This window comes from Sparus aurata, chromosome 8, assembly GCF_900880675.1.
Source record: "Sparus aurata chromosome 8, fSpaAur1.1, whole genome shotgun sequence".
In the NCBI taxonomy this organism is placed as follows: domain Eukaryota; kingdom Metazoa; phylum Chordata; class Actinopteri; order Spariformes; family Sparidae; genus Sparus; species Sparus aurata.
Window position 1 is genome coordinate 14,186,833 of NC_044194.1, and position 25,637 is coordinate 14,212,469.

The following is a 25,637-nucleotide window of genomic DNA, read 5'->3' on the forward strand; positions in this document are numbered from 1 at the left end:
CCATCCACAGCAGGGGAATGCTGTGAACATGGAGTCATTTGTCACCTTGACACATCCATTGTGTTAGAGAGGGAAGGGAGGCATTTTGTAGAAAATATGACGTGCAGCTGAAAATCATTCTTATGTGGTATTCACTACTAAGTCTGGTTCTCGTAGAAACACGTCGGCCTTGGATCAATAAGGATTAACTGATTTCTTACAGAGCAGCCTTCAGGTTTATGCAACATCATCTCTGTGATCTTTGACATGCTGAAGCAGAACAGGTGCACACAGACGCCTGATAACTTCCACCTTTTATATCAGACAGCTATTGTGTAATCATGCAGCTATTTGAAGCATTTCATAATGAACTCTGAAATATTAAGGAATGATTGGGCAATAAGATAAGGACTTTTTGTTCTAGCTTTTTAACATGGTTTATGGGTTTATGGTGGCCCACTGATAAAAAAGAAAAAGAAAAAAGGAGGCGACCACAAATGAGAGAACTCCTGTGGATCAGCAGCTGTTAGGTGATTTACCTGATGCAATGTTGATGCTGTAAACCGCCATCCCCACAGATAACTTAGTGTTTAAACTATTAAATGATACATCTTTATAATATATTCCTTTAATTGTTTTAACAAAATAGGTGAAAAACAATAAATGCCACTGAATCAGTTTTCTGTCTCTGCGATCATTCCTCGTGGCCCCGAAGTGATAAAGAGACTGCAGTGTCACAGATGGGCTGTGCACTCAATTCGAGTGTAACACTCCAGCAGCTTGACTTATGCAAATTAAGTAGGCATTTCCCCCAAATTAGCATTTTTAGTACAGATTTTACTTTTGGTGTTACTGTCTCCTCTGCAACTCAGCAGGGAAATGAAGAGTTCATTTGCAAAAACAACGTCACCGATTTTATTAATCTTCCTATATCATATTTTTCATTCTCAAACCTGAGTTCATCCGTCAGGCACACTTTTTTTTAAAGTGTTGAGTGTCTATTTTCAGTGGCATTGTTATTAAATTTGAACTTGGACCATGTTAGACTATATGATGAGGACGTGTTGTGTTTTCCAGCTAATGTGGCAGTTAATCATCTGCAGGCTTGTTTTTGTATGAAAGAAATGTAGGTGAAAAAAAAATTGTTCAGTGCGTTCAAACTGCGATGGAATGATACCAGAAGCACAAAAAAATAACATAAAAATCAGCTTATATCCATTCAGAAGAGCCCAAAACCATGCCTGTACTCCAAACAGCTTTGAAGTTCATTTTCTTGATCAAACATACTCTTTCTTACATTGAATCTTTTGGATGTGGGACATTTTCTTGTAATATAGTATTCTACTCATGTGTACTTCTCAGTAAAGGATCTGATTACTTCCTGCCAGCGTCTATGCAGCACTCACTGATAGAATGGCACCCTCTTCTGGTAAAGTGCAGGCCGCCCTCCATCCTCTCACACAGCAGCTGGAGATTCAAGGTCACGCTGCTTTGTGCTGCATTACTCTTTTTTGAATAGATTTTCGGTACAATACATTAAGCTCCCCTTCAAATGCCCTTGTTCCCTTCTATTATGTGTTGATGCCTGGCATTTCGATGCGACGGGTCAATGCCCATGACAAAATGTTTTAATCTTGCTCTAATCAGGTGTCACATTCAGAGCAATAATAACCAGGTAGGTGAGTATTTAGAGTGCTGATCAGCAGTTTGCTGAGCGGAGCAGCTGGGAATGAGGTGCCTTGCTCTGGGGCAGCTTAAAAGTTTGTTGTGTTCACGAGACGTAGTGGATTGGAGCCTCACAAGCCTTCGTTTGTAAGTCCCTGATGATTTACCCAAAATAACTGTGGAGTTTGTGACATGTTGTTCTAAATTATCTTCAAGGGAGTGACAGAGAGGGAGAAACTAGTTGGACATATTTTAATTGAAGGGGGCATATGTTGATTAAATGACAACTTAAGTAGCTAAAATGTTTGATGCTCCAACGAGATGATGTAAAATATGTTGTGGATGTCTGCGCAGTGGTGAGCAGTTTGCATTGGTGTACTTAAGAGTCGGTTAATCTTCTTAGTGTCAGTAAGTACCCAGCTAGAAATCAGCTACTGCCCAGATTGTCTCTTCCTGCCCCAGATAAACGACTCAGACAACAACAAAGAGAGCCTCGAGGAAATATGTGGCATGGTCGCTTCCCTGGCATAAAATATGCGCCTCCCCTCCCTTGGGAACTGCGTTGACAGAGCCGTGGAAGAAGTTTTGGTGGGTCTCCTCAACTTGAAAATGTTTGGCAGCGGCTCCAAGAAGTGGTTTGTGAAGAAGCAGAAGAGGCAGCCGCAGAGGCCTGGCAGGAGGCCATGCGCCAGGAAGAAGAAGAGGTGGGCAGCTAAGATCCTCAAACAGCACAGACAAAAGATCCTGAATGACCTGGACATCAACAGCGTGCTCCCCCACCTGGTGTATGAGAGGGTTTTCTCGCTGGGGGAGTACAAGGAAATACTGGGACAAGAGTCCAGCAAGAAACGGACGGAGATATTCCTGGACCATCTGTCCTCGAAGGGGCCTGCTGCATTCTGCTCATTTTGCTCTGTTTTGGAGGAAGTGTGTCCCCACCTGCTAACCTCCTTTCTGTTGGATGGGGAAGGTACAGTCATTTGTTAACCACTGATTACATCATCGAGTAACACTGGTCTGCTGCTAACGATTATTACCATTGCTAACAAGTATCTTCACAATGAGTCGTTAAATGTGGCCTATAAAATGTCCAAACATTGTGACAAATGCTTAGCACAATGTCCTTAGAGACAAAGTGACGACTATAGATTGCGTCTTTTGTTCAACCAACAGTACAAAACCCAAAGATAGCTCATTGACTATCAGCAATGACAAAGAAAAGCAGCAAATCTTCACATTTAAGACGCTGGACACAGCAAATGTTTGACATATTTGCTTGAAAATGAATAAAACGATAAATCTTTTGATTCACTAATCGATTGATCGGCTAATTACTTGCTAGAGTAAATAAATAGCATAGCACTCAGAGGTCATAGAGGGCTGTGTGTTTCCGTTTTCTTTAAAAAAAAAAAAAAACTTTCAAAGAACAAAACAGAGTAGCTGCTCTCCACTTATTTCTCCACTTATCTAGTGTTACATTTAATCTTCGCTGAGAAATTGAAAACCCTGAAAAACAAAATAAAATAAAACAAGAAAACTACTTTGCAGTAAGCCAGCGCTGCAGACTAAGAGCCAGCAAAAATAGCTTCTTAAATCTGGAGGGCTGAGGGGATTACTGAGCCGCCAGCGTTCCTAACTGGCCTCTGACAACATATGGCCTCAGCGCGGCTGCAGTCTGCAGGGCCTTGTCTCCGCTGCGCTATTCCAGATCAATATGCTGTACTTACATTTACATAAACCTGAGCACTCTGAGGAAAATGACTCGCATTTACAGCTCAGCGAGTGTCTGCTTATCTGCGGCTAATATCCCTCATTTAAGAAGTTGTGAGTCCTCCTGCTTACTCATCCATTCAGCGGAGAAGACGTGTAAATTAAGAGCGCTATAAAAAGGGTCTCATATATTAATCTGTTCCCACAGATGGTGCCCCAGGACGGGGCAAGAAGGGGGGCCTCACTGTGCCCCCAAACAGTCCGGGAGAGCCACCTCTCTGCTCCCCTCCCATGTACACCGACCCTGTGTTTGACTCCAGGTGAGAGCCACTCTACATATCCCTGATGTTGTTGATGTTTCATGAGTCGATGAAATAAAAGCTGTTTCTGAAGCACTTCGGACATACAAAATTTGAGTGATGAGGTCATATCTGAGACTTTCATTGACACATCGGAGCATTTTCTTACTGTCCTCACCTCATCTCACGCTCGAGGAACATTTCAAAATGGAGTGTTTCTTTTCCTAAGAATGGCGTCTACCATATGCGGGCCTTGCAGTTAACAAACCACCGTCTCTGCTCTCTTATTTTCCATTTACTTATTCTGGATACCAAAGTTTAAACATGCAGAATACAACAAATTCAAGGAAGTGCTCTTATAAATGTGAATAACATACTTGCATGTTCTCATTTATCTGCGTCTTGTTGCTTCGCATGGCTAATGTGTGTAAAATGTGGTCAGAAACAGTGTTTTTGCTCTGTTGCTTTATGATGATTTGCATGGCTGCACGTCCTGAGACCTCAATGTTGTTGATGTTATTGTTGCTTCCTGTTGCTCTGCATGATTTTCTGCACTGTCTTGTGCATGCTCATTTTCTTGCTTTGCTTTCACTTTGATTATTTGAAAACACTGGGGCAAGGCCTTTCAGTGTCGAGCCTGCATGTTCTCCCATGCTTGCATGGGTTTCCTCTGGGTGCACCAGTTTCCCCAACCATCAGTGATCGGTCAGTGCCCTTGACAAAGGAGTTCAGTTCAGGAGTTCTTGTTCTATTTTGCCAAAGGAAGGAAAGAGAAGAATAAGACAAGACACCAAGTCCCTATGGACTAGAGTTAGTGCTCCCCCAGGAAATGTTGATTAAAATGTGTTGTTCCTATAAACACATAAAGAATGAATGAATGAAAAGATGTGTTTGACAGCGCCCTCATCCAAACACCAAAGAGGGAATATGTGTGTTACTTCCTCACAGCACCCTGGCGAGGTTTTGTCTTTTTGTCGCACATCTGAAATGTAACTACTCTGGCATAATAGATCTTCCACAAGTGCAGGCCATTGCAGCACTTTATTCATGTCTTAAAATTGTGATACTAAACTACATACATACATAAATGAAATGACACAAAAGAGGAGCATAAAATTACATCTGCAGAGCTTTTCTTTCGTACATGACCAGAGATGTTTGGTACACCGCTGCAGAGTCCGCTGTGAGGCTCTGTGTCAGGCCCTGTGAGCGCATCATGACTGAGTGATGGGTGTGTGTGTGTGTGTGTGTGTGTGGACCCTGGAGGGGAGAGACAGGGACATGTTGACAGTGTGTTTATACGTGTGTGTGTGAGTGTGTGAGAGTGACGTAGAGTGGGTGATGTGATGCCTGAAGTGACGGAACAGACAGGCTGATATGCTCCCTAGACCGTTAAGGAGGCCTCTTTAATGTATGACAGCTAAGTCAGCATGGAGACAGCTATCCCAGTGGTCCGGCCTGGGGCACTGACACACACCAACACACACACACAAAAAACACAGACAGGCTGACAGGAACACGGCATAGCAGCACATACAGTCAGAATAGCCACAGAGCGTCCTCTGAAGATGCAGTACGCTAACAAGGAAACGTAAGTCTTCTTGAAATGTCATTTCAGAGTTAGATGCTGGTTTTTGTACGCAGGACTCTTGAGCACAGCTGTGTGTGATGATGCTCGCTGGATCCTAACGTCTCCCACATTGTATGTCAGGAAAGGCAGAGCCCAGGGAAGGATGTTCTTCCTGTGCTTTTTTGATTCATGCTTGTTCAAACACAGTGAGCAAATGAAGTGTCGGGCAAGCATGACTGAATGTATATCTAGATAAAAACGGCAAAATCTTTTGTTTATTCACTCTTAGGAGAAGTAGGACAGAAACTGCCTAAAGTCATGGATGCTTGGCTTCAGAATGTGTGTGCCAGCATGCGTCCCTGTGTGACAGAGTGAAGCATGTCTGCAGCCGCGCTTGTTATAAATATGGGAGCAACCTGGGAATATTTTCCTCACGCGGTGTGAGCGCTTCATTTTGTTCTCTCGCCCCTCTGATGTGCACACTTTCTCTGATCCACAGAGGAAGAGCAGATTGATTGTCAGCTGTGAGGGTTCAAACAGACACTGTGTTTATTAGTTTGGCTTTTCGTGTCCGCCTCTGGTCAGTATCCTGCTGACTGAGAGTGAACATGCAGCATTTAATCACATCTCTGGGCTTCTGACTTAAAGGGCACAAAGGACCTATGTATCACTGTGAGAGAAGCACAGAAACTGACGTGAGAATCCACTTTAAGGGTCCTTGACTGCCATTTTGTTTTCATCAGGCTCTCGTAGTTTTTTAAGCAGTCATCTGAGTCTGAACTCTAAAAATTAAAGTGCTGATTTAAGTGCAGAAATATTGATTGGATAACTGCATGGATGTATCACTTTCTCCTCCGGAGGATGTGTGTGTGATCCGCCAGCGTGTGTTTAGATATGCGGCCTTATATGTATATGTGAGGCTGCAGCGATGATGTAAGTCACCGTGCCTTCATCCATAAGTGGAGAAAATGAGATGCTGGCAGGTTGAGAAGGAGGTGGAGGAGGAGGAGAGGAGAGATTAGCTGTAGCTGTGAGGTTATGCTTCTCTGTGCTGATGACTCACCTCACAGCACATAGAGAGAAAGCACTGCGACAGCGCTGAGGTGTGACTGTGTGTGTGTGTGTGTGTGTGTGTGTGTGTTTCATTACTCTTGTTCTTCTTGGTGCAGTGCATTCATGTGAAGAGGACTTTCTCTGTGAACTTCTCCTCTTTGTTTGGTGCAAAAGTGATAAATCACGGTGTTACAGCGGTAGTGGTTCTTAGGGCTTTCGTCCAGGTTTGTCTCCTCTGGGAGCAGACTCTGAGTCCTACAAACCAGCTCTGAGGGTTTTTTTTTTTTTTTGCTGTGCAGAATAAAAGTGGACAAGAGAGTCTAAGGACACAGGAAAGAAGGGCAGCCCCGTCTGTCCTATTTACGCGCTGGAGAAAAAAAAAAAAAAGGACTGTAGTGTGTTATGGGCGCACACGTGTGCCTGTGCATCTCTGAGCTTGCCTGCGTGTGTGTGTGCAGCGTGCAATAAAAGATGTCAGCAGTGGGTTCTCATGTGAGAAGGGTAATGATGGGGCCGGCTGCTCTGAGGCATCACTGTGGAGATGCAGGGGGGGGGATGCCAATGTGAAATCAAAGTGCTGCAGTGGAGTGTGCATGGGTATGCAGTGGGCTTCAGACTGCAGCACAACCGCTGACCCACTGCTGTCTCAACGCTTCCCCACTGACACACTACTACTGGTTCCCATGCATGCTCCCTGTAATGTGTGTGTGTGTGTGTGTGTGTGTGTGTGACAGATAGATAGAGAAAGAGAAGGAGGCTTCCCCTTCCTCTAATGGCTGCTGTGTCTTACATGCCTGATAATGACGGTCCATATTGTCTGGTTAATCAGCAGAGTTATCTGAATGGCGTCCTCTTCAATGGGAGCTGACAGAGTGCGTTGCTGGTAGGTTTGTCGGAGCCCAGCTCTGCTCTGATGATTCCATTAGTGGCGTGTTAGTCGAGAGTTGACTAGATAAAAGGGGCTACGGACAGGAAGCAGCGACGTCACTAGTGATAGCGTGCAGCCAAGACTCAGTGTAGGTTCTCTTGTAAAGGAGAATTGAATCATCCAGCGCCATCAGACCCTAATGTGAGGTCCCATCATGGCAGTGTTCTGTTCTCGAGGCCATGAGGCTGAAAACAACCTACTGAATCGTCACCTGCATTCTGTCATTAGGATTCTGGCTGTGTCAGCCTCATGCAGAACTTCTATTTGTTGATATATTCATCTCCAATTTGCATTTTTATGTTATCAACAGTAATAATTATTCTTGGACTGTCTATTCTATTCACTTCCTGTTAGTGCAAACCATATTATATTATATTTTTACATGCAATTTAGTAGAAAAACACTTCACCTGATTCTGCAGCTTTACAGAGCTTCAGAGTGAGTTTCAGCTCAGTGTTTCATGGTCTGGCCACGACCTCTCTGTTATGGCTCACTCTCACTGCTGTCATGATGGTGTTTTCTGCCCCAGCAGGCAGCTGTTTTCAGAGAAAAGGCTCTAAAAACCCACTGCACACTACCTGCTCAGCACCAAACAGCAGACGGACACAGTTAGCCACCAGCTGGAGAATACAGTGACACGTTTAGCAGCTAAATAGGCAGATATTTTGTTCAAGGGGTTGGTAGAGACCAAAAATGGAGCTAAAAGAGAGTGAGCATGACTCCAAAGTAATTATAATGTTGCTGGATATTTAAAATAACAACTTTCTACAAATGTGTTTATCAATTTAAAAGGTGATAATATTGTGTTCATAACTTGTTTCTACTGCCCCAAAATGGCAGAAAAAATTGCTATTGCTGGTTTAAATTTAGCAGTTTCCGGAATAATCCTCTCAAAACCAGAAACTGCTTAAAAAATCAACTAAACTAACCTTTTAATTAGTGCCAAATTATACAGATTTTACCAGGTACAAAAAACAGTTGATGATTTCCCAACTATAAACTAAAATTGTGGTGTGAAATTTACCAGGTTAAATATTTTGGAATCAGCCTAAAATGTACTGAATGTGGCAGCTATGGCCCTGCTTAGGCTTTGAATTATATCACTGTTGAACAGTGCTGACTCCTTTATACACATACAAATTGTAGTAATGTTTTTTTATTTATTTCAAAATGAATGATTTTTCAGTCGACAGAAGCCTTCTCAGCAGCAGGTACGGTGTGGAAGGATTTTGGGACATGTGAGCAGTAGATGAATTTGGGTCCCTTTAATGACCCTGAAGGGTTTTTCTGCTTCCAGTCACCCAGAAGTAACAAACTGGCAACCACAAAAAGAGCTTTTAAATTTCAAAGAAGGCCCCGATGTTCATTCACTGTGTGTCATATTAGGCTTTGTTGTAATGCTGTAATTTATAAAACACATAAACGCTCATTTAAAAAATAGGGACATTCGCTGTGATTTAACTCTTGCCAATTAATTTAATCAGATGCTTCATTCTACACACACTGTAGTGTACTTAAACATCAGCTCTTCGTTTCCCAGACACACTGTCAGTTACTGTAGGTGAGCATATGAGGAGGATACTTTCATCCATAGAGCACCAAAGTGTCATGGGTGCACACATTTTTAGCAACATCAGCCACAGAGGGATTTGCTCCCCTGACACTGGCAGTGTCAGTGCCCTGCTGCCTTTTTCGCTGTATGGTGGAAATCTTCTGTAGGATTCACCAGCTTGTGAAATTAATTTCAAGAGTGACCTTCGGTCTGATTTTTCTAATTACCAAAACAGATAATCCTTTTATCACATGATGCTAATAACTGCTATTTTCTTCATTAATTCTCAGTGGTACTGCACATGGCAGATAAAAATACAATCCCCAGTTCCTTTTATGGCCCCTTCAGGCTTTTTGATTAAAGTCTGTCTAGTGAGAGTGAGAGGTGCTCTTCTCTCCTCAGGTGAGGCTCTCCTCTCTAAGACTTCAAAGTCTAGACTAATTGACTTACTCTGAAGCTTAGAAGTGCACCAGTGTGTCAGTCTATTGACTGAAAAACAACCCACGCCAGCCTCTGTTTGCTGCTAATGACAGGTGGTGCAGCACAGTTCAGAGACAGAGCTGCTGTGTACTGCACCTCTCTGAATTGAACAATTATCATGGTCCAATCTGCAGCAGGAATGAGAAATATATTTTCTGTGTCAAGCACCAAATGCATCTCTTAAACCTTTAATTATTTATAGAAGTAATAAATGTTGACTAATGATTTATGGTATATGCAAAATGTTTTAAGAATTATCTCAGGATGAACTACTATTTTGTTCTTTCTGATATATGCTCAACATCACCACTAGAACTTACAAAATCAATTCTCAAGAAGTTCTTTGAGAGGACAGGAAGAGGAAGAAACCTCAGGAGATGTAAATCATTTTGGATGGCAGGGTGTGAAAAAGTGTGCAGGTGGGAAAAAGATAGTTACAGAAAATGATTTAAATCCAATATTAATTTTTATAAATCCATTAAAATAACTTCAATAAAAAGCATACAGGAGGTGTCTGCAGTGAAAAGTCTAATAAAATCAGGTAAAGGGGACTGGCAGACATGAAACAGCTGACTTTAGCATAATTTTCATCCTTTCTCACCCATCCAGTTTAAAGACAAAGCTATGTAAAAGAAGACTGAACAGGATCGTCAGACAAGGGTGAGAATCTAACTGACTGTAATTGACTGTCAACATTTTAATGCATGCTACACGGTGAAACTAGCAGTGTTTAGATAATAGAAAATATACTGAGGGTGAAAAGGAGATCTAGTTTATTCAAAATGCAGCGGGCTGAGAACTGTCTGTGGGTAGTAGTAATAGTAGTATGTGTGTGACGCACAACAATGAAACCTTCACGTCATTGTTACATTCACAGGGTCCTGGGGGTGACAGCCTTTTAAGTTTTTGTCCTGTCATGTGTGACTCTGACATTGTGACCAGCTTTGCAGCCTAAAATATCATGTAGTCTAAACCCAGCATCATGACTGCTCTGTTCAATTCAAGGATCCAGAAAAGCCATGAGAGGATGCTGGTTTTCGATCTGCTTGTTTTTCATCCGCATTTTTCATTTGTGCCTTAATAAATCAACTTGAAATATAGCACGATGCGTTTTTACACTTGGATGAGGTTGAAAAGTTGGTGTAACAACATAAGCAAACTGCAGCAAATATCGTTTCATCAGGGGGGTTTGCAAATGAATCCTGACACGCATGAAGCATCTGACTAAAACGTCAACTGAAGAGATGGAAAAAAGCAGCAGATTGAAACATCAGATAGAGGCGGAGCAAGAAGGAGTCTGTAAACGTCTTCAATTCAATACATGAAACAACCATAATACCATTCTGTTTTCTACAGATATAGTGCAGCATGCATAGCGGGGGTTTTCCGATTTAAATTGTAGGATTCACTCTAGCTGCTAAGCTAAAGACATTAGCGTGCAACCTATCTGGAGTGGGTGTAAATAACGTCTTTTCAAATCAATTCTTTTTACGATATCTGGGCTTACTGTGCTTTAAGGGGAAGTTTTAAGATTTTTTAAGGCGCTTGGGGTTTTTTTACATTTCAAAACAAGTCCCTGTCTACTATTTCAGACACTGCTGCAACACTGTTTTGCTGTGACACTCCAGAAATATTTTGTAGACTTTGAAACTTCAATCCACTTTCCCTCGGCGTGGGGTTGACTAGGAAATGACTGAAATTGAGTTTTTGGGAGAACTTTCCTTCATCTTTCACTTTCATTTAATCCTTTAAGCTGAAAAATGCCAGATCAAGGATTACTCACCATCCTGCTGAGTGTAAACATATCCAAAAAGACGTCAAATCAACGTCTTCGCTGGAGTTTAACAGACTTCCACTGAAGAGCCAAAATTAATGTTTTTTTAACGTTCACTAATGACGTCCAAGTGACATCCTTTGGGTTGAAAATGTATGTTTTTACCATGTGATTTTTGAGATCTTTTCAATTTTATTGACAGACGTCTGAAGTTTTTACAGCAGCCCGAAGCTACAGTGCAAATTTGAATCCTGAGTATCAACCTCAGAATCCTGCTGGAGGCGTGCACTATTCATCAGCTTTATTAAATATCATGTTTTGGTCATCTAGCGTTGGAACATTAGCCTACTCCATGTGTAAAGACCTGATAAATAGCTCTCCTGGTAAAGTGTATGTCTTATACGTTCTACTGAGGTTGAGGCTCGTGCATCAAAGCCTCTGTGTGGCTTTCGCTGCATGGTGTAAAATTTGGCTTTAATTTTGAACCACAAGGAGTTCTTTAGACGCCTGTGACTGAAGCTGGAAAGAAGTCTAAAATTTCAATTTTGAACCCTGTTGAGATGTCATCAATAGTGAACATTGACAAGACGTTGATGAGACTTTTACTCTGACTCTTCAAGTCTTTTTTAACGTCGGCAAAGAGGCTGAGTAGATGTGTTTTTGGATACGTTTATGCTCAGTGGGCTTAGACAGTGCATCAGGCTGCACCTCAATCTTACTTATTTATCGGCTATACACATTACTATCCCTTTACAATAACTAGCCATACATGTACTGTAAACACCCTCATAAGAAATCACAAGGAAAACTCATGACGAAAGACAAAAAAAATGTGTATGGTTTGCTTTGAAACTCACAACCCCCCCTCCCGCAGAGAGGAACATGTTTTCCTGTGATACGTTATATCATGATGTAGAGCAGCTCAACCCTTTCGTGTTCTCCAGATAACGAGATAAATCAACCTGCTATCACAAGAAAACGGGGCTTTGTTTCACTGCAGAAATAATTAGCGTTTGATCTGGAGATAAAGGCGCGGAATAATATCATTCCAAGCCTCGCAGCTTCCAAATTTCATCCTGTACACCTGTGCCAGAATGCCTGCTGTAGATCAGGAACAGAAAAAAACAAGAAACACCCCCCACCTCCAGCAGAGGAGTAGGGGGGCATATTTGTAGTCCTGGCCCTGTAGTGATCTCTGCTTCCAGGAAGGATTGTGTAATACTTTTTCTAAAGAAGTAACCTCTAACAAGTAGCCAAATTAAAGACAAACTGTAGACTTCCCAAACAGATGCTACAACTGAGCTCCTCCATCCCTCCCTCCCTCCCTCCCTCCCTCCTCTTCCTCCTCCATCCCTCCTCTTCCTCCTCCCTCCCTCCCTCCCTCCCTCGCAGTCGCTCCCCTCTGACTACACTGTACACACTCTCTCCCCTACCTCACACACACGGACGCCTGGACGCTGCAGCGTTTTTTAGGAGAGTGTTTCCAGGATAGGAGGGAGGAGGCAGGGTGGAAAAAGGAGATATGTCCCAATCCTGAAACACAAATAGAAAGACAAGAGAGAGAAGCTACACGTCGGATGGATCGGCGATCAGCTGGCGAGCGCTAAAACACGGTCAGAGTGTCATTGCAGACATGGGTCGCAGCGGTACGGCACCTTTCGCTCAGCTCCTTGGGGAGTGTTTTCACTGTCAGTCCTTCAGCGCTGGAAATGGCGTTGTGATGCTGAGCATGGAAGACGCAGCGGAGGCGGATGCCAGGGAATAAAGAAATATATGATCACCTGTGCTTTTCTTTGGGTTGGATTTTTAGTAGCGGTGGACAGTACCATGGTGAATTACCAGAAATACATTACTGTAATGCAGCTGGCTCTGGGGGTGACTGCCGTCAACAAAGAACATTGTCTTCCACCCAGGAAGCGTATGTGGTGAGTATGAATCTTGGTGCGGATGATGGTGATGATGATGATGCTGATGATGCTGCTGATGATGATGATGATGCAGGTTGGGAGGGAAAAAAAGAAGAAAAAAAAGAAAAGAAAAGAAAAAAGGGGGGCTTGGATGAGTTGTCGCCTCCCACATCCCGTCAGATGATGAGCGGGTCACGGAGCCACGGTGCGCTCGCTCACTCCCCCCCCCCAAAAAATGGGGGAAAAAAAAAATAAAAAATTGACATAATATTCCCATCCAGCCACCGCAGCCTGTCCGCACCATGTTGCAATCATCACAAAAAAAAAAAACCCACACCGTGCTCCAAGCACGGTGTAGGTGAGGCGACCACACGCTCCGCATGCTGGGAGTTTTGTATGCGTGCGTGAGTGCGCGCGCGCGAGACAGAGCCCCAGTGTCCTTCCTCCTCCATCAGTTTGTAAAGTTGAATGCGTAGGGATGATGTCATGGCCCCATCACTGTGTCTTCACCTCCAAACTTCATGTGCTTCAAGTGTGTGTCATTGGACACGCCATCACCAGGCTAACCATGTGGCAGACCTTCATCACCCTCCTCCTCCTCCTCCTCCTCCTCCTCCTCACTGCTGTGTTGTGGCTGATTACTAATAAAATGTAAAAGCATGGAACCTCTCCTGTGTTTATTTCCTGTGCTGCTGTGGCCATGTCTATTAAAACATCTTCCACCCTCACTCCGCTCTCTTGCATGTGTGTTGGTGTGTTGTCTCTCCACCTCTCCAGTGTCCTCATTACTCCACACACTATATATATATATATATATATGGCAGTGACCGCATCCCTCTCTCCTTCTGCGGCCTTGTTCATTTGTTTACTTTAACACTGTCTCCCCTTCATTCCTTCTTTCCCCCTGCTGTAAGCAGATTGCTCGCCCGGGCTGCAAACGTGTGTGACATAGTATCCCTAATTACAGCTGGATTACCATCTTGTTTGAAAGCAAAGGCGGTTAATTAGGAGTCAATAGGCTCAATAGCACTCTGATAGCGAGTGTCCCACACAAACTCAAAATGTATCGCCCGCCGTGTGGATCATTCACCCACATAATGCAGTTACACTGGCGTGGCTCCAGTGTGTGAGAGGCTTAACTATTATCATCACCTCTTTAAAGCCCACCTAAACCTTTTGGTAAAGCACTCTGTGTGACTGAAACAAGGACAACCCCCACACTGTGCTGGAAATCTCATATTGTCTTGAAAGATTATCGCGATCAAAGGAGATTTACAGCCACAAACATGTTCAATTACCACCGAGGATGCTGTAACGGTTTTGTGGTGTAACAGGGTGTCTAGATTCAAACATCTACAGGAACACGACCACCGTCTGTTTGGTGGGTGTCACCGTGACCTCAGCAGGGGTCATCACACACAGCATTTTTGTCTCTTGGTCTCCCTTCAGCTAATCATATTCCTAAGTCATCCTCTTATTAGCCTAATTGGTCGCCTCAGAGAAGATAAGGGATTACACTCAAACAAAGGGCTCCTTTCATGTTTCTACTGTTTTGTTGTTTTCATTCTTACATCTCCATATTTTAGGGAGATTTTTTGGGAGGAGTTCTTGTCTCATCTACAAAAGGCAATACTAGTTATGGAACTGTGGCAGCGAGCGCGGACCCTATCAAACCTGAATTTTCTTTTTACAACCGGGGTGGTGAGCAGTAGGCCCAACTGTTGTGAGATAAGGTGAAAAACGTGGATGTAATCAATGGAGATACTAATGATTTGCGTCAGTTAAAGCCCCTGTACGGAGTTTTTAACTGGATATAGAAAAGTCTCTGGTTTCTGCTGATGTGTCTCTGTTACCTACAACCGCAAATGAGCCCATCAGCGTGAAGATACGCTTTTTCTAAGTGGTCTAATTCTATACCTCTGAAAGGCATTGGTCGGGTCGGACCACTGACGAAACGATTTACGGCAGTCAGACCGGAACTGACGACATTCAGGATACGGCATAGCTGTTTTGTTGCTACGCTAGCCAGTGCTAACCGAGCTAAAACTTTTGTCATGGCTGATAATGAGACAAAGAAAAGAAAAAGAATTCGAACCGAAGACCAACGAAAGGCCAAGAGGGAATCCGATCGAGCTAGGGCTAAAACACGGATAAACATTGGCGATTCCTTCCAGAGATGGAGAGAGTTGCGGGGCTTGAAGGGAGGGTCGGATCCAGAATTTGCCCGATTCCTCCTAGACAGGTTTGTAAATTTTATTTCATTTATGAAATGTAAAACGGGACGTAGTTTACAGCAATACATGAATTTATGTTGTTACAACAAAGCTGGCTAACGTTACCACTAGATTAGCTCTAGATACTACACTCGTGAAAACGACAACAAACGTCTTAGATCACGCATCCATTTCAGCTGTGTGTATCAGCCCAGCCGACCTGCAACGATGCATCGCTAATATCCTCTGTCATTATAAATGATTCAGTTTCTTACTTAGAACAAAACATCCATCACAATCACTGTGACTTTGCTGTAACGCTAGCGCTGTAGCACCGTGGGTAATATTTATAGCTGGGAAATTGCAGCGCAACAGCAGCATTACTTTGTTTCACCGGCGGCATATTATATTAAGTAGAAATACAAATAGACACATTACCTCGTCCATATGCACGCTGCAGATAGCTGCTAAAAAAAAAAAAAAGTTTTCAAAGCAAGTCCCGTCGTCTTTCCGATGTTTCCAAAACAAATCTACACGCGCCGGCCAGACAAACGTCTTCACGACAGTTGGCGCTAGAGCTCATGGGAAATACAGTCTCCATTCCGGCAAAACACTACAGCTTTCGTCCAGCGGGGCCGCCAAAATCAACACTAAATGAAAAGTCTGTACAGGGGCTTTAAGGGACCAAACTTTACATTTTCCACTCCATTTCCACTGCACACCATTTTGCAAATCATCACAGTGGTTTGGATGTTTCACTGTACCATTATTACACTTTAAATTAATTTGACAATGCAGAGCAGACTTATCAAACCAATCCGTTGCAGTCTTGACTGATACATTTTAAGGCTATACTGATTTGTACTTAATATCATAGAGAAACAATCGTGCTTTGGATTCTCCCATTCTGCTTAAATATTTATATTTCTAGGAAGAGTCACAGGACACAGGATATGCTGCCAAATGTTTTAAAAATGAATGATTTGATTTCTTTGAATCCAAAACACAATCATCGGAGTGCTCGGGTGCTGTGCTAATAATATTTTTGGATGTGTGGCATGTATTGCCTTTGTTTGATGGGATATTGTATCTTCTAATATTGTCTTTTTTTGTTTTTTGTTTTATGTTTACTTACAATCACTGGTTTTATTTTGTGCTGCTTCTCATCTTGACCAAAACTCTTATGGTGCATTTCACTGCCCTTGGAACTCGGACCTCCAACACAGAAAAGTGCAATGGAACGGTCATCCAAGTAAAGATATGCACACATGACATCACAGCAGTCTGGCGCCACACCGAGTGAACAATTACTTTTTACCTCTTCATCGTGTTTTCTTTGTATAGTGTTTGTTTGTGAAACCTGCAGTAAATTCAACTTTGCACCTTCATTCAGCCCCAAACTGTTAAATCTGCTGCTGGAGCTGCTTGTGAATTTTGTAGATTTTCCATTCAAACGCACGTTTGTAGCGAGCGTCCATGTTTTTCCAAGATGCACTGGAACGTTTTTAGATTTTTAAGTCGAGAACACCAACTTCCGCCTTGCAATGGAATGGTTAATCACAGTGAGACTGCTGCTGTTTAAATAAGGCTAAAACTAAGATGGCGCATAGGCCCTATAGTCCAATTTAATTGAATTAAGCCTAAACCAATATCAGATAAAACATTTTAATCCTGTACGTAGATCTAGATTTTTATTTCGATCTTCATCAGCCACCTAACTACACATGATTTTTCGCAATGTTGAAGAAAATTAGAAAATAAAATCCTCTTTATCCGGATCTGCACCAAAAGTTTATTAGGTCTGCTCTGAGCTGAGACTCATCCTCATGTTTAGTGGAAATCTGTTAAGTACATTTTGTGTAATCCTGCGGACAAACCAACCAACCAACAAACATACAAACAGACAGAACGTCCTTATAGGCGTGGCCTCATCTCCCCCCCATGGGTTCCTTAGCTGAATGGCCCGGGTCCCTGCTCGGTGGTATCTTCTTACTGTAGGATGGTGATGTGGAAGGCTGGGCTGCTGGAGAAAGAGAGGGTCTGGGTGGGGAGGGTTATTAGAACTTGAGACGAACAGGAGAGAGATGGTTTGGCTTACCTATGTAGGCGTCGCAGGTGATGGGATCAGGGCGGTGGTTGAGTTGATTAGGCGCAGCTGGTTAGACTGATGAGAAGCAGGAGCTTTGATTGGCTGGACCTGGGTGGCAGGTCAGCGAGACAATTGGTGTGGTCCAGTTTCTGAATCTTAGTTATGATAACTCCGTTTCAAGTATAAGTGATATTACTGGCCGTAACAGTGCAGTGGTAGTGCCATTAAACCTCCCTCCTCATGGCTCATTCACAGATTGTGTGTACATTTGTACGGTTGTTTGATTTCTTCCTTGTTCTTCTTGACTGTTTATTATTCAAGAAAATGTGACAAAAAAAACACACTAAGTCACTTTGGACATAAGCATCTTCCCAATGAATGTGCTGTGATGAAATGTTATGAGGTGTTCAGCGTCCTCATTTGTTAAGCTTGTGTTATTTCGACGTTGTTGTGTAGCTGAGAAAACTTATGAAATATGTAGCGTCTGTCCCCAGGACTGAAATGCAACATAGTGACACTGCCGATTAAATTGCTTCGGTCGGTCCCCAAAATCGACAATTTTTGCCACCTCAGAAACACCAAAATGACCAATAAAGACTTTTATAATTGTGAACGTCTGGCGTAGCTGTAAGCCTCGGGTGGTATAGTTCTTAATCGTTATGAGAAAGAAAAATCCCTCAGCTGGAAGGATTTTGGACAAAGATACTGTGTTGGTTCCACCTTGTTCCACAAATGATATTGATAGCTTGATTAAAGTGACCTTTAAGATCAATACTGCTCTGAACTCATTAACACAGCATGGATATATCTGGAAATGTAAAGAAAATGCTTCAGATACACACCACTGGAGCTAAAAGTATTATCTGAAATAAACAGCTTATTGATTAATCCTCATGGAAGAGAAATCGTTTCCTGGTTAGAATCTGAGGAGAAGCTGGTTTTCTCTTTGATATCAACGGTGTAAATTGTGTTAAATCAGAAGAAATCCGTTTTAAAGTTGCCTTGGTAACTTCCTTCATTAATCAATAAGAAAAATCAATAGATGAATTTAAGGAAAAACATAATTAGCTGCCTCCTTAAATGGAATTCTAATGTTGTGTTTGTCATCTCGATAAACTCCCCAAGGCACTGTACAGTGTGTGTTTACAGATCATTCTTCCGTCATTCACAAATAGACGTGGCATGGATGTATGACAGGATGTGACATCGATGAAAGACAAGCAGATCTGAGCACAAGAAAAGGCTTCATTGCATTTTAACACAGAAATGAAGAACGCGTTTTTTTTACGGCTCTTTACATAATTGCAGCATTAATTCTGTCCCATTTCTGGACAAATGGTCAAAGCTGGTTCCTGTTTCTGCTGATCTCTCAGCGTGTGATGGCGAGATTACACACCGCTCTGCCTCAACACTTCCACCATCCACCGAGCAGAGACTGTGTGTGCCATGTGCATCACATTCTCCCAAAATTGGAGGAGGCGCAGCTCCGCTTGCCTTTGATGAAGACTGTATAGCAGCAGCAGCAGCGGCAGCCGCTCTCTAAATTGGGATTAGTCTTTGCAAACAGATGTTCCTCTTGCCTGCAGTCTTAAAAACCCATTCCCTGCTGCACACAGCCAAAGATTAGCATTAACCTGGCTTAATGAACTTTACACTCTGTTGCAGGCCTGCAGGGATAATACAACAAGTCTATTGTTTATGTAATGTTTCCTCTTATTTTTAACCTGCACCTTATTCACCAAAAACAGAAAACAGAGTGTGGTTCCAGGACAGAGATAACTCATTTAGACCAGGACTGATGTAGGATCAGCTCACGCATCTTTTACAGGGTGTGTTTTATTGTGTGTGTGTGTGTATACCAGACGCTGGTGAGGATTGTTCTCCTTGTTAAGCGTTATATTAGCAGTGGCCAAGATGGGAGGAATGAAGCGAAACATTGCCTATTGACCTGCTGATGAAGCAGTAGCCGTTATTGCTCGAACTAATCGTACCTGATGGCTCCTCCAGAAGACTGAGAGATGGGGAACAGGGGGAAGGCATGAAGTCCTGCAGCTGATTCATGCGCGCGCGTGCGTATGTGTGTGTGTGTGTGTCCCTCGTCCTTTCTTTGTGAGAGCATCAGGCATCTGTTTGACCTTACCTTATCTGTGAACTACGGTGTCACACTCTGCAGTGGACGGTGCAGGCCATGGAGGGCTCTTTGCATTGATCTAGTTCCGTTTTCTATTGAAGTAGGTTTTTCTTTGTTCACAGGGACTGCAGCAGGTCCAATACAATCATCATATCAGGGAGAAGCAGACACTTAGTGTATTGTGAACTCGCCCTGCTGAGAGTGGAAGAGAGAGAAATGAAGTGGAAGTGTAATGAACAAGCAAATACATACATGCTCACTAAAAATATTCACAAAGAAGCCGTGTCTCGATTTTGAGGACACCGAATGCAGAACAGCGGCACAACAAGGCTGTCCCATTTCAAAAGCAGCTTCAAATGGGGCAGAGGATTGCACCTTTCATTTCCTGTGCTGTGAAGGATAGACTGTTGCATCCTTCGCAGCCCATTGTATCCCAAGATTCATTGTGCATCTGTGATGGTTGGATTTGTTTTTGGGGGACACAGAGCAAAGTAGTAGCTAGATACAATTTTAAATGTAAGTACGAGGTTTCAACAAGGGACCCCAATACTGTCAAGGGTCAGGGACAGTGCTATGAAGCTAAACGCATTGCTTTATTAATAATTTGACAGATTTTCTTACTCACAGATCTAGTGTTTGAACTGTTCAAGGTCCTGATGGAAAGAGAAAACAGAGACTTTGATACAGCACCGGAGCTCTCCGTCGAGTGAATACCCGTCCGTTCATTCTTGTTTTACCACGATTTCTATCACTCCCCCTCCTGATGTTCTTTTCCTCTACCATCAGTGGGGTTCTTCTTCTTTTTCAGTGTTTCCACAGTTATTCCAGTTGTTCCTCTGTTAACTGTGGATAGTGACAGAAACAGACACACACCCTTGGTTAAAATTGAGCCTGGTGACAGACCGAATAGCAAGGTGAAAGGGAGGATTATAGGGAACAAATCTATAAACGGATGGTGTAATTTTTCCACTGTCATTACACTGTGCAGCGGGTATTTACTTCAAAATGATCAGTTTCAGCATAAAACGTGATTGTGAACGTGAATGATCTGCAACCAACAAATACATTGTCCCCATAAGAAACTATACAAATAGAAAAAAAAAGTGCAGCACCTTTAAAGATGCAGGGTCCAACCAACTGCACACCCCTCGTCTCACCCTCCCCTAAAAATGCAAAACATGTGAAAGGTCTTCTCAGGCCAGTCTTTGTTTCGTCCTCTCAGAGTTACTATGGAAAGATTGATGAAAAGGTTAATTCCCAGGTGAACTAAGGAAAACGTAATTGTGCCAAAAGATCCTCCTAAATCCTACACACTGGACCTTTAAATATACAACGTAATAGGCATTGTCCAGTATCCTGTCATGTCATTTAACCTTGTACACCTCTCCCTTTTGCTTTAGCCTTGTCATAACATATGGTACAAAAAACAAAGTTTAAAACCAACAATTTGTGGTTTCATAGGGAGTTTCGCTGGAAATACTTTATTTCTTGGCCATGCAGCAACAGAAGTGAGACGAGACTCTCAGTCACTGCACCAGGACAAAGACCAGTTCAGCACATGACACTCTGTGAAAACAAATCCCTTTGTTTTTGAATTTTGGGCTTGTATGAATGAAATATAGAAGACATAACGTGTTGATTAGTGAGGTTTAAAGGTAGGTTTAAGCCGTAGGCAGATTTTGTTACATTTCAGAGCCAGACTTTCTGTTTCTCCATGTTTCCAGTCTTTGTTCTTGAACTAGTTGTACCTTTCATGTCGGTACACTAAATATGAAGCGACTGTCTCCTGACTGTCGCTTCATATTTAGCGTAAAGACAATAAAGTGGTTTCTTTCTTCTCATCTAACTCTCAGCAGGAAAGGTAATGAGTGTATTTCCCAAAATGTCAAAGTAGGTGTTTAAAATGATGTCCTGTTTCATGAGAATGTGTCAAAAGAAGTAAAAAGTTAAATGGTATTTTGACTTTCCTTGACTTTGGGGGGTCATATACCACATGCCGTTCATCGTTGTGTAGTTTTAATGTTCCTCTAACCTTGATAAAGTCAACTAGATGTGAACATTCAGTCTCACAGTTTTATGTCCCCTAAACCTCCAGTGAAACACATTTTAGCTGCATATTTTAAAGAGAAGAAAATTCATCACGTAGGTCATGTGAAATCATTCACATTATATCTGAGTCGGCACAGTTGCTGGCACCATGTTACATTCTGCCTTTGTGGCCTAAAGTGTTTTGGCTGAAATCCATCTCAGAATCAACATCCAAGAAATGAGCTTCTGAATGCGCAGGACTGCACCGGGCCTGTGATACAGTCCAAGCAGCTTTTCTCATTAGTCATGTTTGCCGTATTGTTTATGAGAACAGTCTGAGGTCACTTGTAATTGAGTGCACATATTGCCGAATGCTTTTACCCTAGGTTTCCAGCCAGTGAGCACCTTACCCCGCTTCGGGCAAATATTGGATTAACGCTGAGAGAAAGTGGAAGGTGGTGTTCGCTTTCCTCCCGTCTTTGTCCATTCCTTTCCGTCATAATTTCCCTTGCTGAGTGTACAAACCTCGGGAGCCTGCTGCTGAGCACGCTAATGGATATCTACTGTCCCTGAGCTGCACTGTGTAGACAGGATTTTGCCTCATTGAATATTGTGTTAGGTAAATCCTCATTAAGAGTGACTGTCCTTTGTGACACTAAGAGAAAGAATGGCAGGGAAGAGAGGAGACAAAGGCAGTACAGCAGTACCAATTTGAGCTGCACTCAGCTGTATAAGCACCGTACATCTATGAGAAACAGCTATTTCTGTACTAAAATAAGCAACAAGGAAGGTGGAAATTCTATAGCGCTGACAGTGCTGTCGACTGCTCGACAAATATTAGAAAATAGTAAAAAATCATCTTCATAACGCTTGTTTTGTACAGCCAACATTAAAAAAAAAACAAAAACAAAGATATGCACATTACAGTGATATAAAATACAGAAAAACAGATAATCCTCAACAATCTACCACCCTTATTACCATAATAGTTGAGTCTGAGACACAAAGTGAAAAACTGCTGTGGTCGTACGAGTCCACATTTTTGTAAATCACGGTCGTCGTGTCCACTGGGCCGTCCTCACTGCTACCAGCACAAAGTATAAAAGCCAGCATCTGTGTTAGTAAGGGGGCGTGTTAGTGCTCATGGCATGAGGAACTTGCACATCTGTGAATGCACCATTAATGCTGAAAGGCACATGCAGGTTTTGGAGCAACACATGCTACCATCCAGACGGCGTCTTTTCTTTTTTAAGGCCAAGCCGCTTCCTTCTGCACGGGTTAACACCATCGTGTGCTAAAAAGCAACCCAGTCAGCAGAATAACATCAGGGTTTGACTTAAAATTGGTCTCCATGATCATGGTTGAAGATGGTCATGACTTAGCGTGTCAAATTGACAGTTTTTGTCTCCACAAAATCTACTGCATTTGGTGTGACAGACATAGATGGCGATATCCCCAGGTGTCCTTACAGATATCCACTGCTGTGACTTGAACTGCGGTTGGCCATAACAACATCCCCTCCACCTCCCGATGCAGCTAATAAGCATTTCCTTTGCACTAAATGTAATATGCCACGTTTGGTACAAATATCGACCTTGGACGTATCTGTGGTTTGCAGAGAAGTTAACACCAGCATTATCTCCTGGTGATCAGGCTGAGTAAAAGAGTGCAGGTACTAGATTGGTCTGTCAAGCCCTGTCTATTATTGGGAATGTGTGGCATGTTATGAAGCACAAAATATGACAACAGAAATCCCTGGACTGTTGTCCAACTGCCGCTGAAGTCATATATTAAGAAGGGATATGAAAGAATTTCCCTTTCAAAACTTCAGCTGTTACTGTCGTCAGCTCTCAAACTCTTACTGAGTTGATGTAACACAAGTTTATCAGTTTGAACATTCAATATATAATCTTTGATTGAATGTAAGTTGAAAAGAATCTGCAAAACATTCTATTCAGCATGTAAGTGAATAACATTCTCCTTGTTGTCAGGGATTATAGATAATGTATGACTTTTCCAGCTCATGGTGGTCTTGATTTTGGGACTGGTTCCATGTGATGCTGGACACACCAGCAACACAGCTGTGGACCATCGTGTAATTGTGGGTTGTATTAAAACACTGTGTCAATGAGTGTTTTTTTTTAATGAGAAAAGGTCTCTGTGATTGAAATGTTGCCCTTTATTAATAAATCAATCAATGCAGAGGTGTAAACTCAGGATGAGAATTATTCTTTTTCACTGCCATTTCATTTGAAGGTCCAGCTTTGGGACTGTAGGTCAGACAAGCCACCAACCCAAAAGCGTCAGTATGAGATGAGTTTGGAATCCAAGAAATAATTACTTAAATGATTACTTACCTATTGCGACAGTTGATAATTCATTTCTGTCCATCTCTTAATTGATTAAACAATTAATTGTTTGAGCTTAACCAACTAGTAACGTAGTAAATATAAGTTATAAGCCATTAATATGAATAACTTTTAAGTTGCCAGCTGGTGTTTTATTCCCCATTTTGTCTTTTTAAATAGTTCTTTAGATAAATATAATGGATGAGTTATCCTGTGTAAAAACGTTCAAATATTTGGACGAAAATCATTTTATTAAAGGGGCTACGTGTAGAACAATTTCTAGCAATTTATATGTATCTATTGGCCATATGTGAGCGAATTTTGACGTACACCAATACAACCTATACAAGCCTGCGGATGACTTGTTTAACCTGCTTGACTGTGGATTTCTTTTTTGACTCTCTTTTCCATGAAAGTCCAGATGACGTGGCTTCATGCAAGTTCTCGAGTGCCTTATCTCAGTGCCTCTGAGAGAGAGCGATGGTAGCTACTGTCAGAAACCGCTTACATAATCTACCAACCGACTGCTACAACACAGAAGTTCCACAAAGCCTGTTTAACAACTTATTAGCGTTTAACTTTACTTTTCTTTTAGGGCTTATTAGAAAGTCTTAACATCAACAGGCATAATAGGCCTACCAAAACCTACTAAACGTTTCTGTTGCTAGCCTTGAAACGGATCTATAAAACATTTGTGCTGATCGATTTATTAGCCATTCGTGAATTTGTTTGATAGTCACAACCTATAAGGGTGGCTTATAAGAAACAAATTACACTTAAAACACAAGTTGTGTCTCACGAGGAAACCCTGCTGTAGATGGTTTGATAAACTAAATTCTCAGTTCCGTTCTGCATCATTCACCCCTGCAGGGGGACAATTAATTTTGTGGCACACACAGCACATTACACAGCAATTAAGCAACAAACACGTGAAACACAAAGGAAATGAGAGGCGAAGGGCTTGGATGTGGTCAGCAGGGTTCCAACAGTGCTGCTTAACTATGTCGTTTGTGAAGGGTAAAACATTTCCTGAGAGTATTGATGATGGGTCAGCCAAGTGTGCCTCCTGCCCACATCTCACCATGACCCAGCTACAGTTTGGCTGCTGAGGCCCGCCGAGCTGCACAGGCCCTCCATGTTGGAGGCTGCAGTGCTTCCTGAGCTCCAACCAGCTCCCCTACAGGGCTGCTGTGACATTAAATCCAATTATAGATTTCCTTAAATGTCATTTTATCCAGCGGGGGACTGTGGCCTTTTCAAAAGCAAGAAACGTGACCAATGTGTTCTTCCTCCTCCTCCTCCTCCTCCTCCTCCTCTTCTTCTTCGGTGTTGCCTGTGGCACACTGTCCTGCTGTGCAACAACAATGCTGGATGTGTACTTACTTGCCCTGATGTTGTGCTGTTGTTTTTCTTTGTCCTCCTCCTCTCACCCCCCCTCCTGCGCTGACCCCAGGATACACCCCAGCCCGACTGCTGGCTCCATCACAGCAGCCTCCTCAGCGAGCACCGTTCAGGGCAAACCATCACTCCGCCGCATCAAGGGCCGCATTCACAGGAGCAAGAGTCTCGACAGCATTGATCTCCTTGACTCCAATGTAAGTAAACAAACTCAAAGGCACCAGTGCATTATTGAGCGTATCACCTAAACATAGGCACTATAATTTACAGAACACATGTCAGCATCCTGACATTCAATACATTTATTTATGACTAAAAGGCTGCAGATTCAGAAAAGGCCCTTAGGAATATGTCTTTGTTTTAAAGAAGTGGGCGATGAATAGTCATAAGTTGTTGTTTTTTTTAACTGTATCTGTTTTTGATTGGTGTGTGACTGAAAGAAACCACAGATTCTCAATTATTCAAATGTCTTAAAACTCATCCAACAATAATCTAACACCCAAAGGTTTGCTC

The 25,637-nt window shown here is 42.5% G+C and overlaps 1 protein-coding gene across 13 annotated transcripts in view; it reads left to right on the forward strand.

Annotated features, from left to right (window-relative positions):
• Window positions 1–2,163: 2,163 nt before the first annotated feature.
• The window catches only part of tjp1b (tight junction protein 1b), a 71,159-nt gene continuing 47,685 nt past the window's right edge, over window positions 2,164–25,637 (forward strand). For 11 of the 13 annotated variants that reach the window (XM_030426617.1, XM_030426624.1, XM_030426626.1 and 8 more), the window contains exons 1-3: window positions 2,164–2,614; window positions 3,563–3,674; window positions 25,180–25,321. In XM_030426617.1, coding sequence (XP_030282477.1) covers window positions 2,179–2,614; window positions 3,563–3,674; window positions 25,180–25,321 — 690 coding nt within the window. In that variant the 5' untranslated portion in view covers window positions 2,164–2,178. Of the gene's footprint in view, window positions 2,615–3,562; window positions 3,675–12,401; window positions 12,936–25,179; window positions 25,322–25,637 lie in introns of those variants that run through there. The other 2 variants (XM_030426628.1, XM_030426629.1) reach the window with 1 other exon arrangement.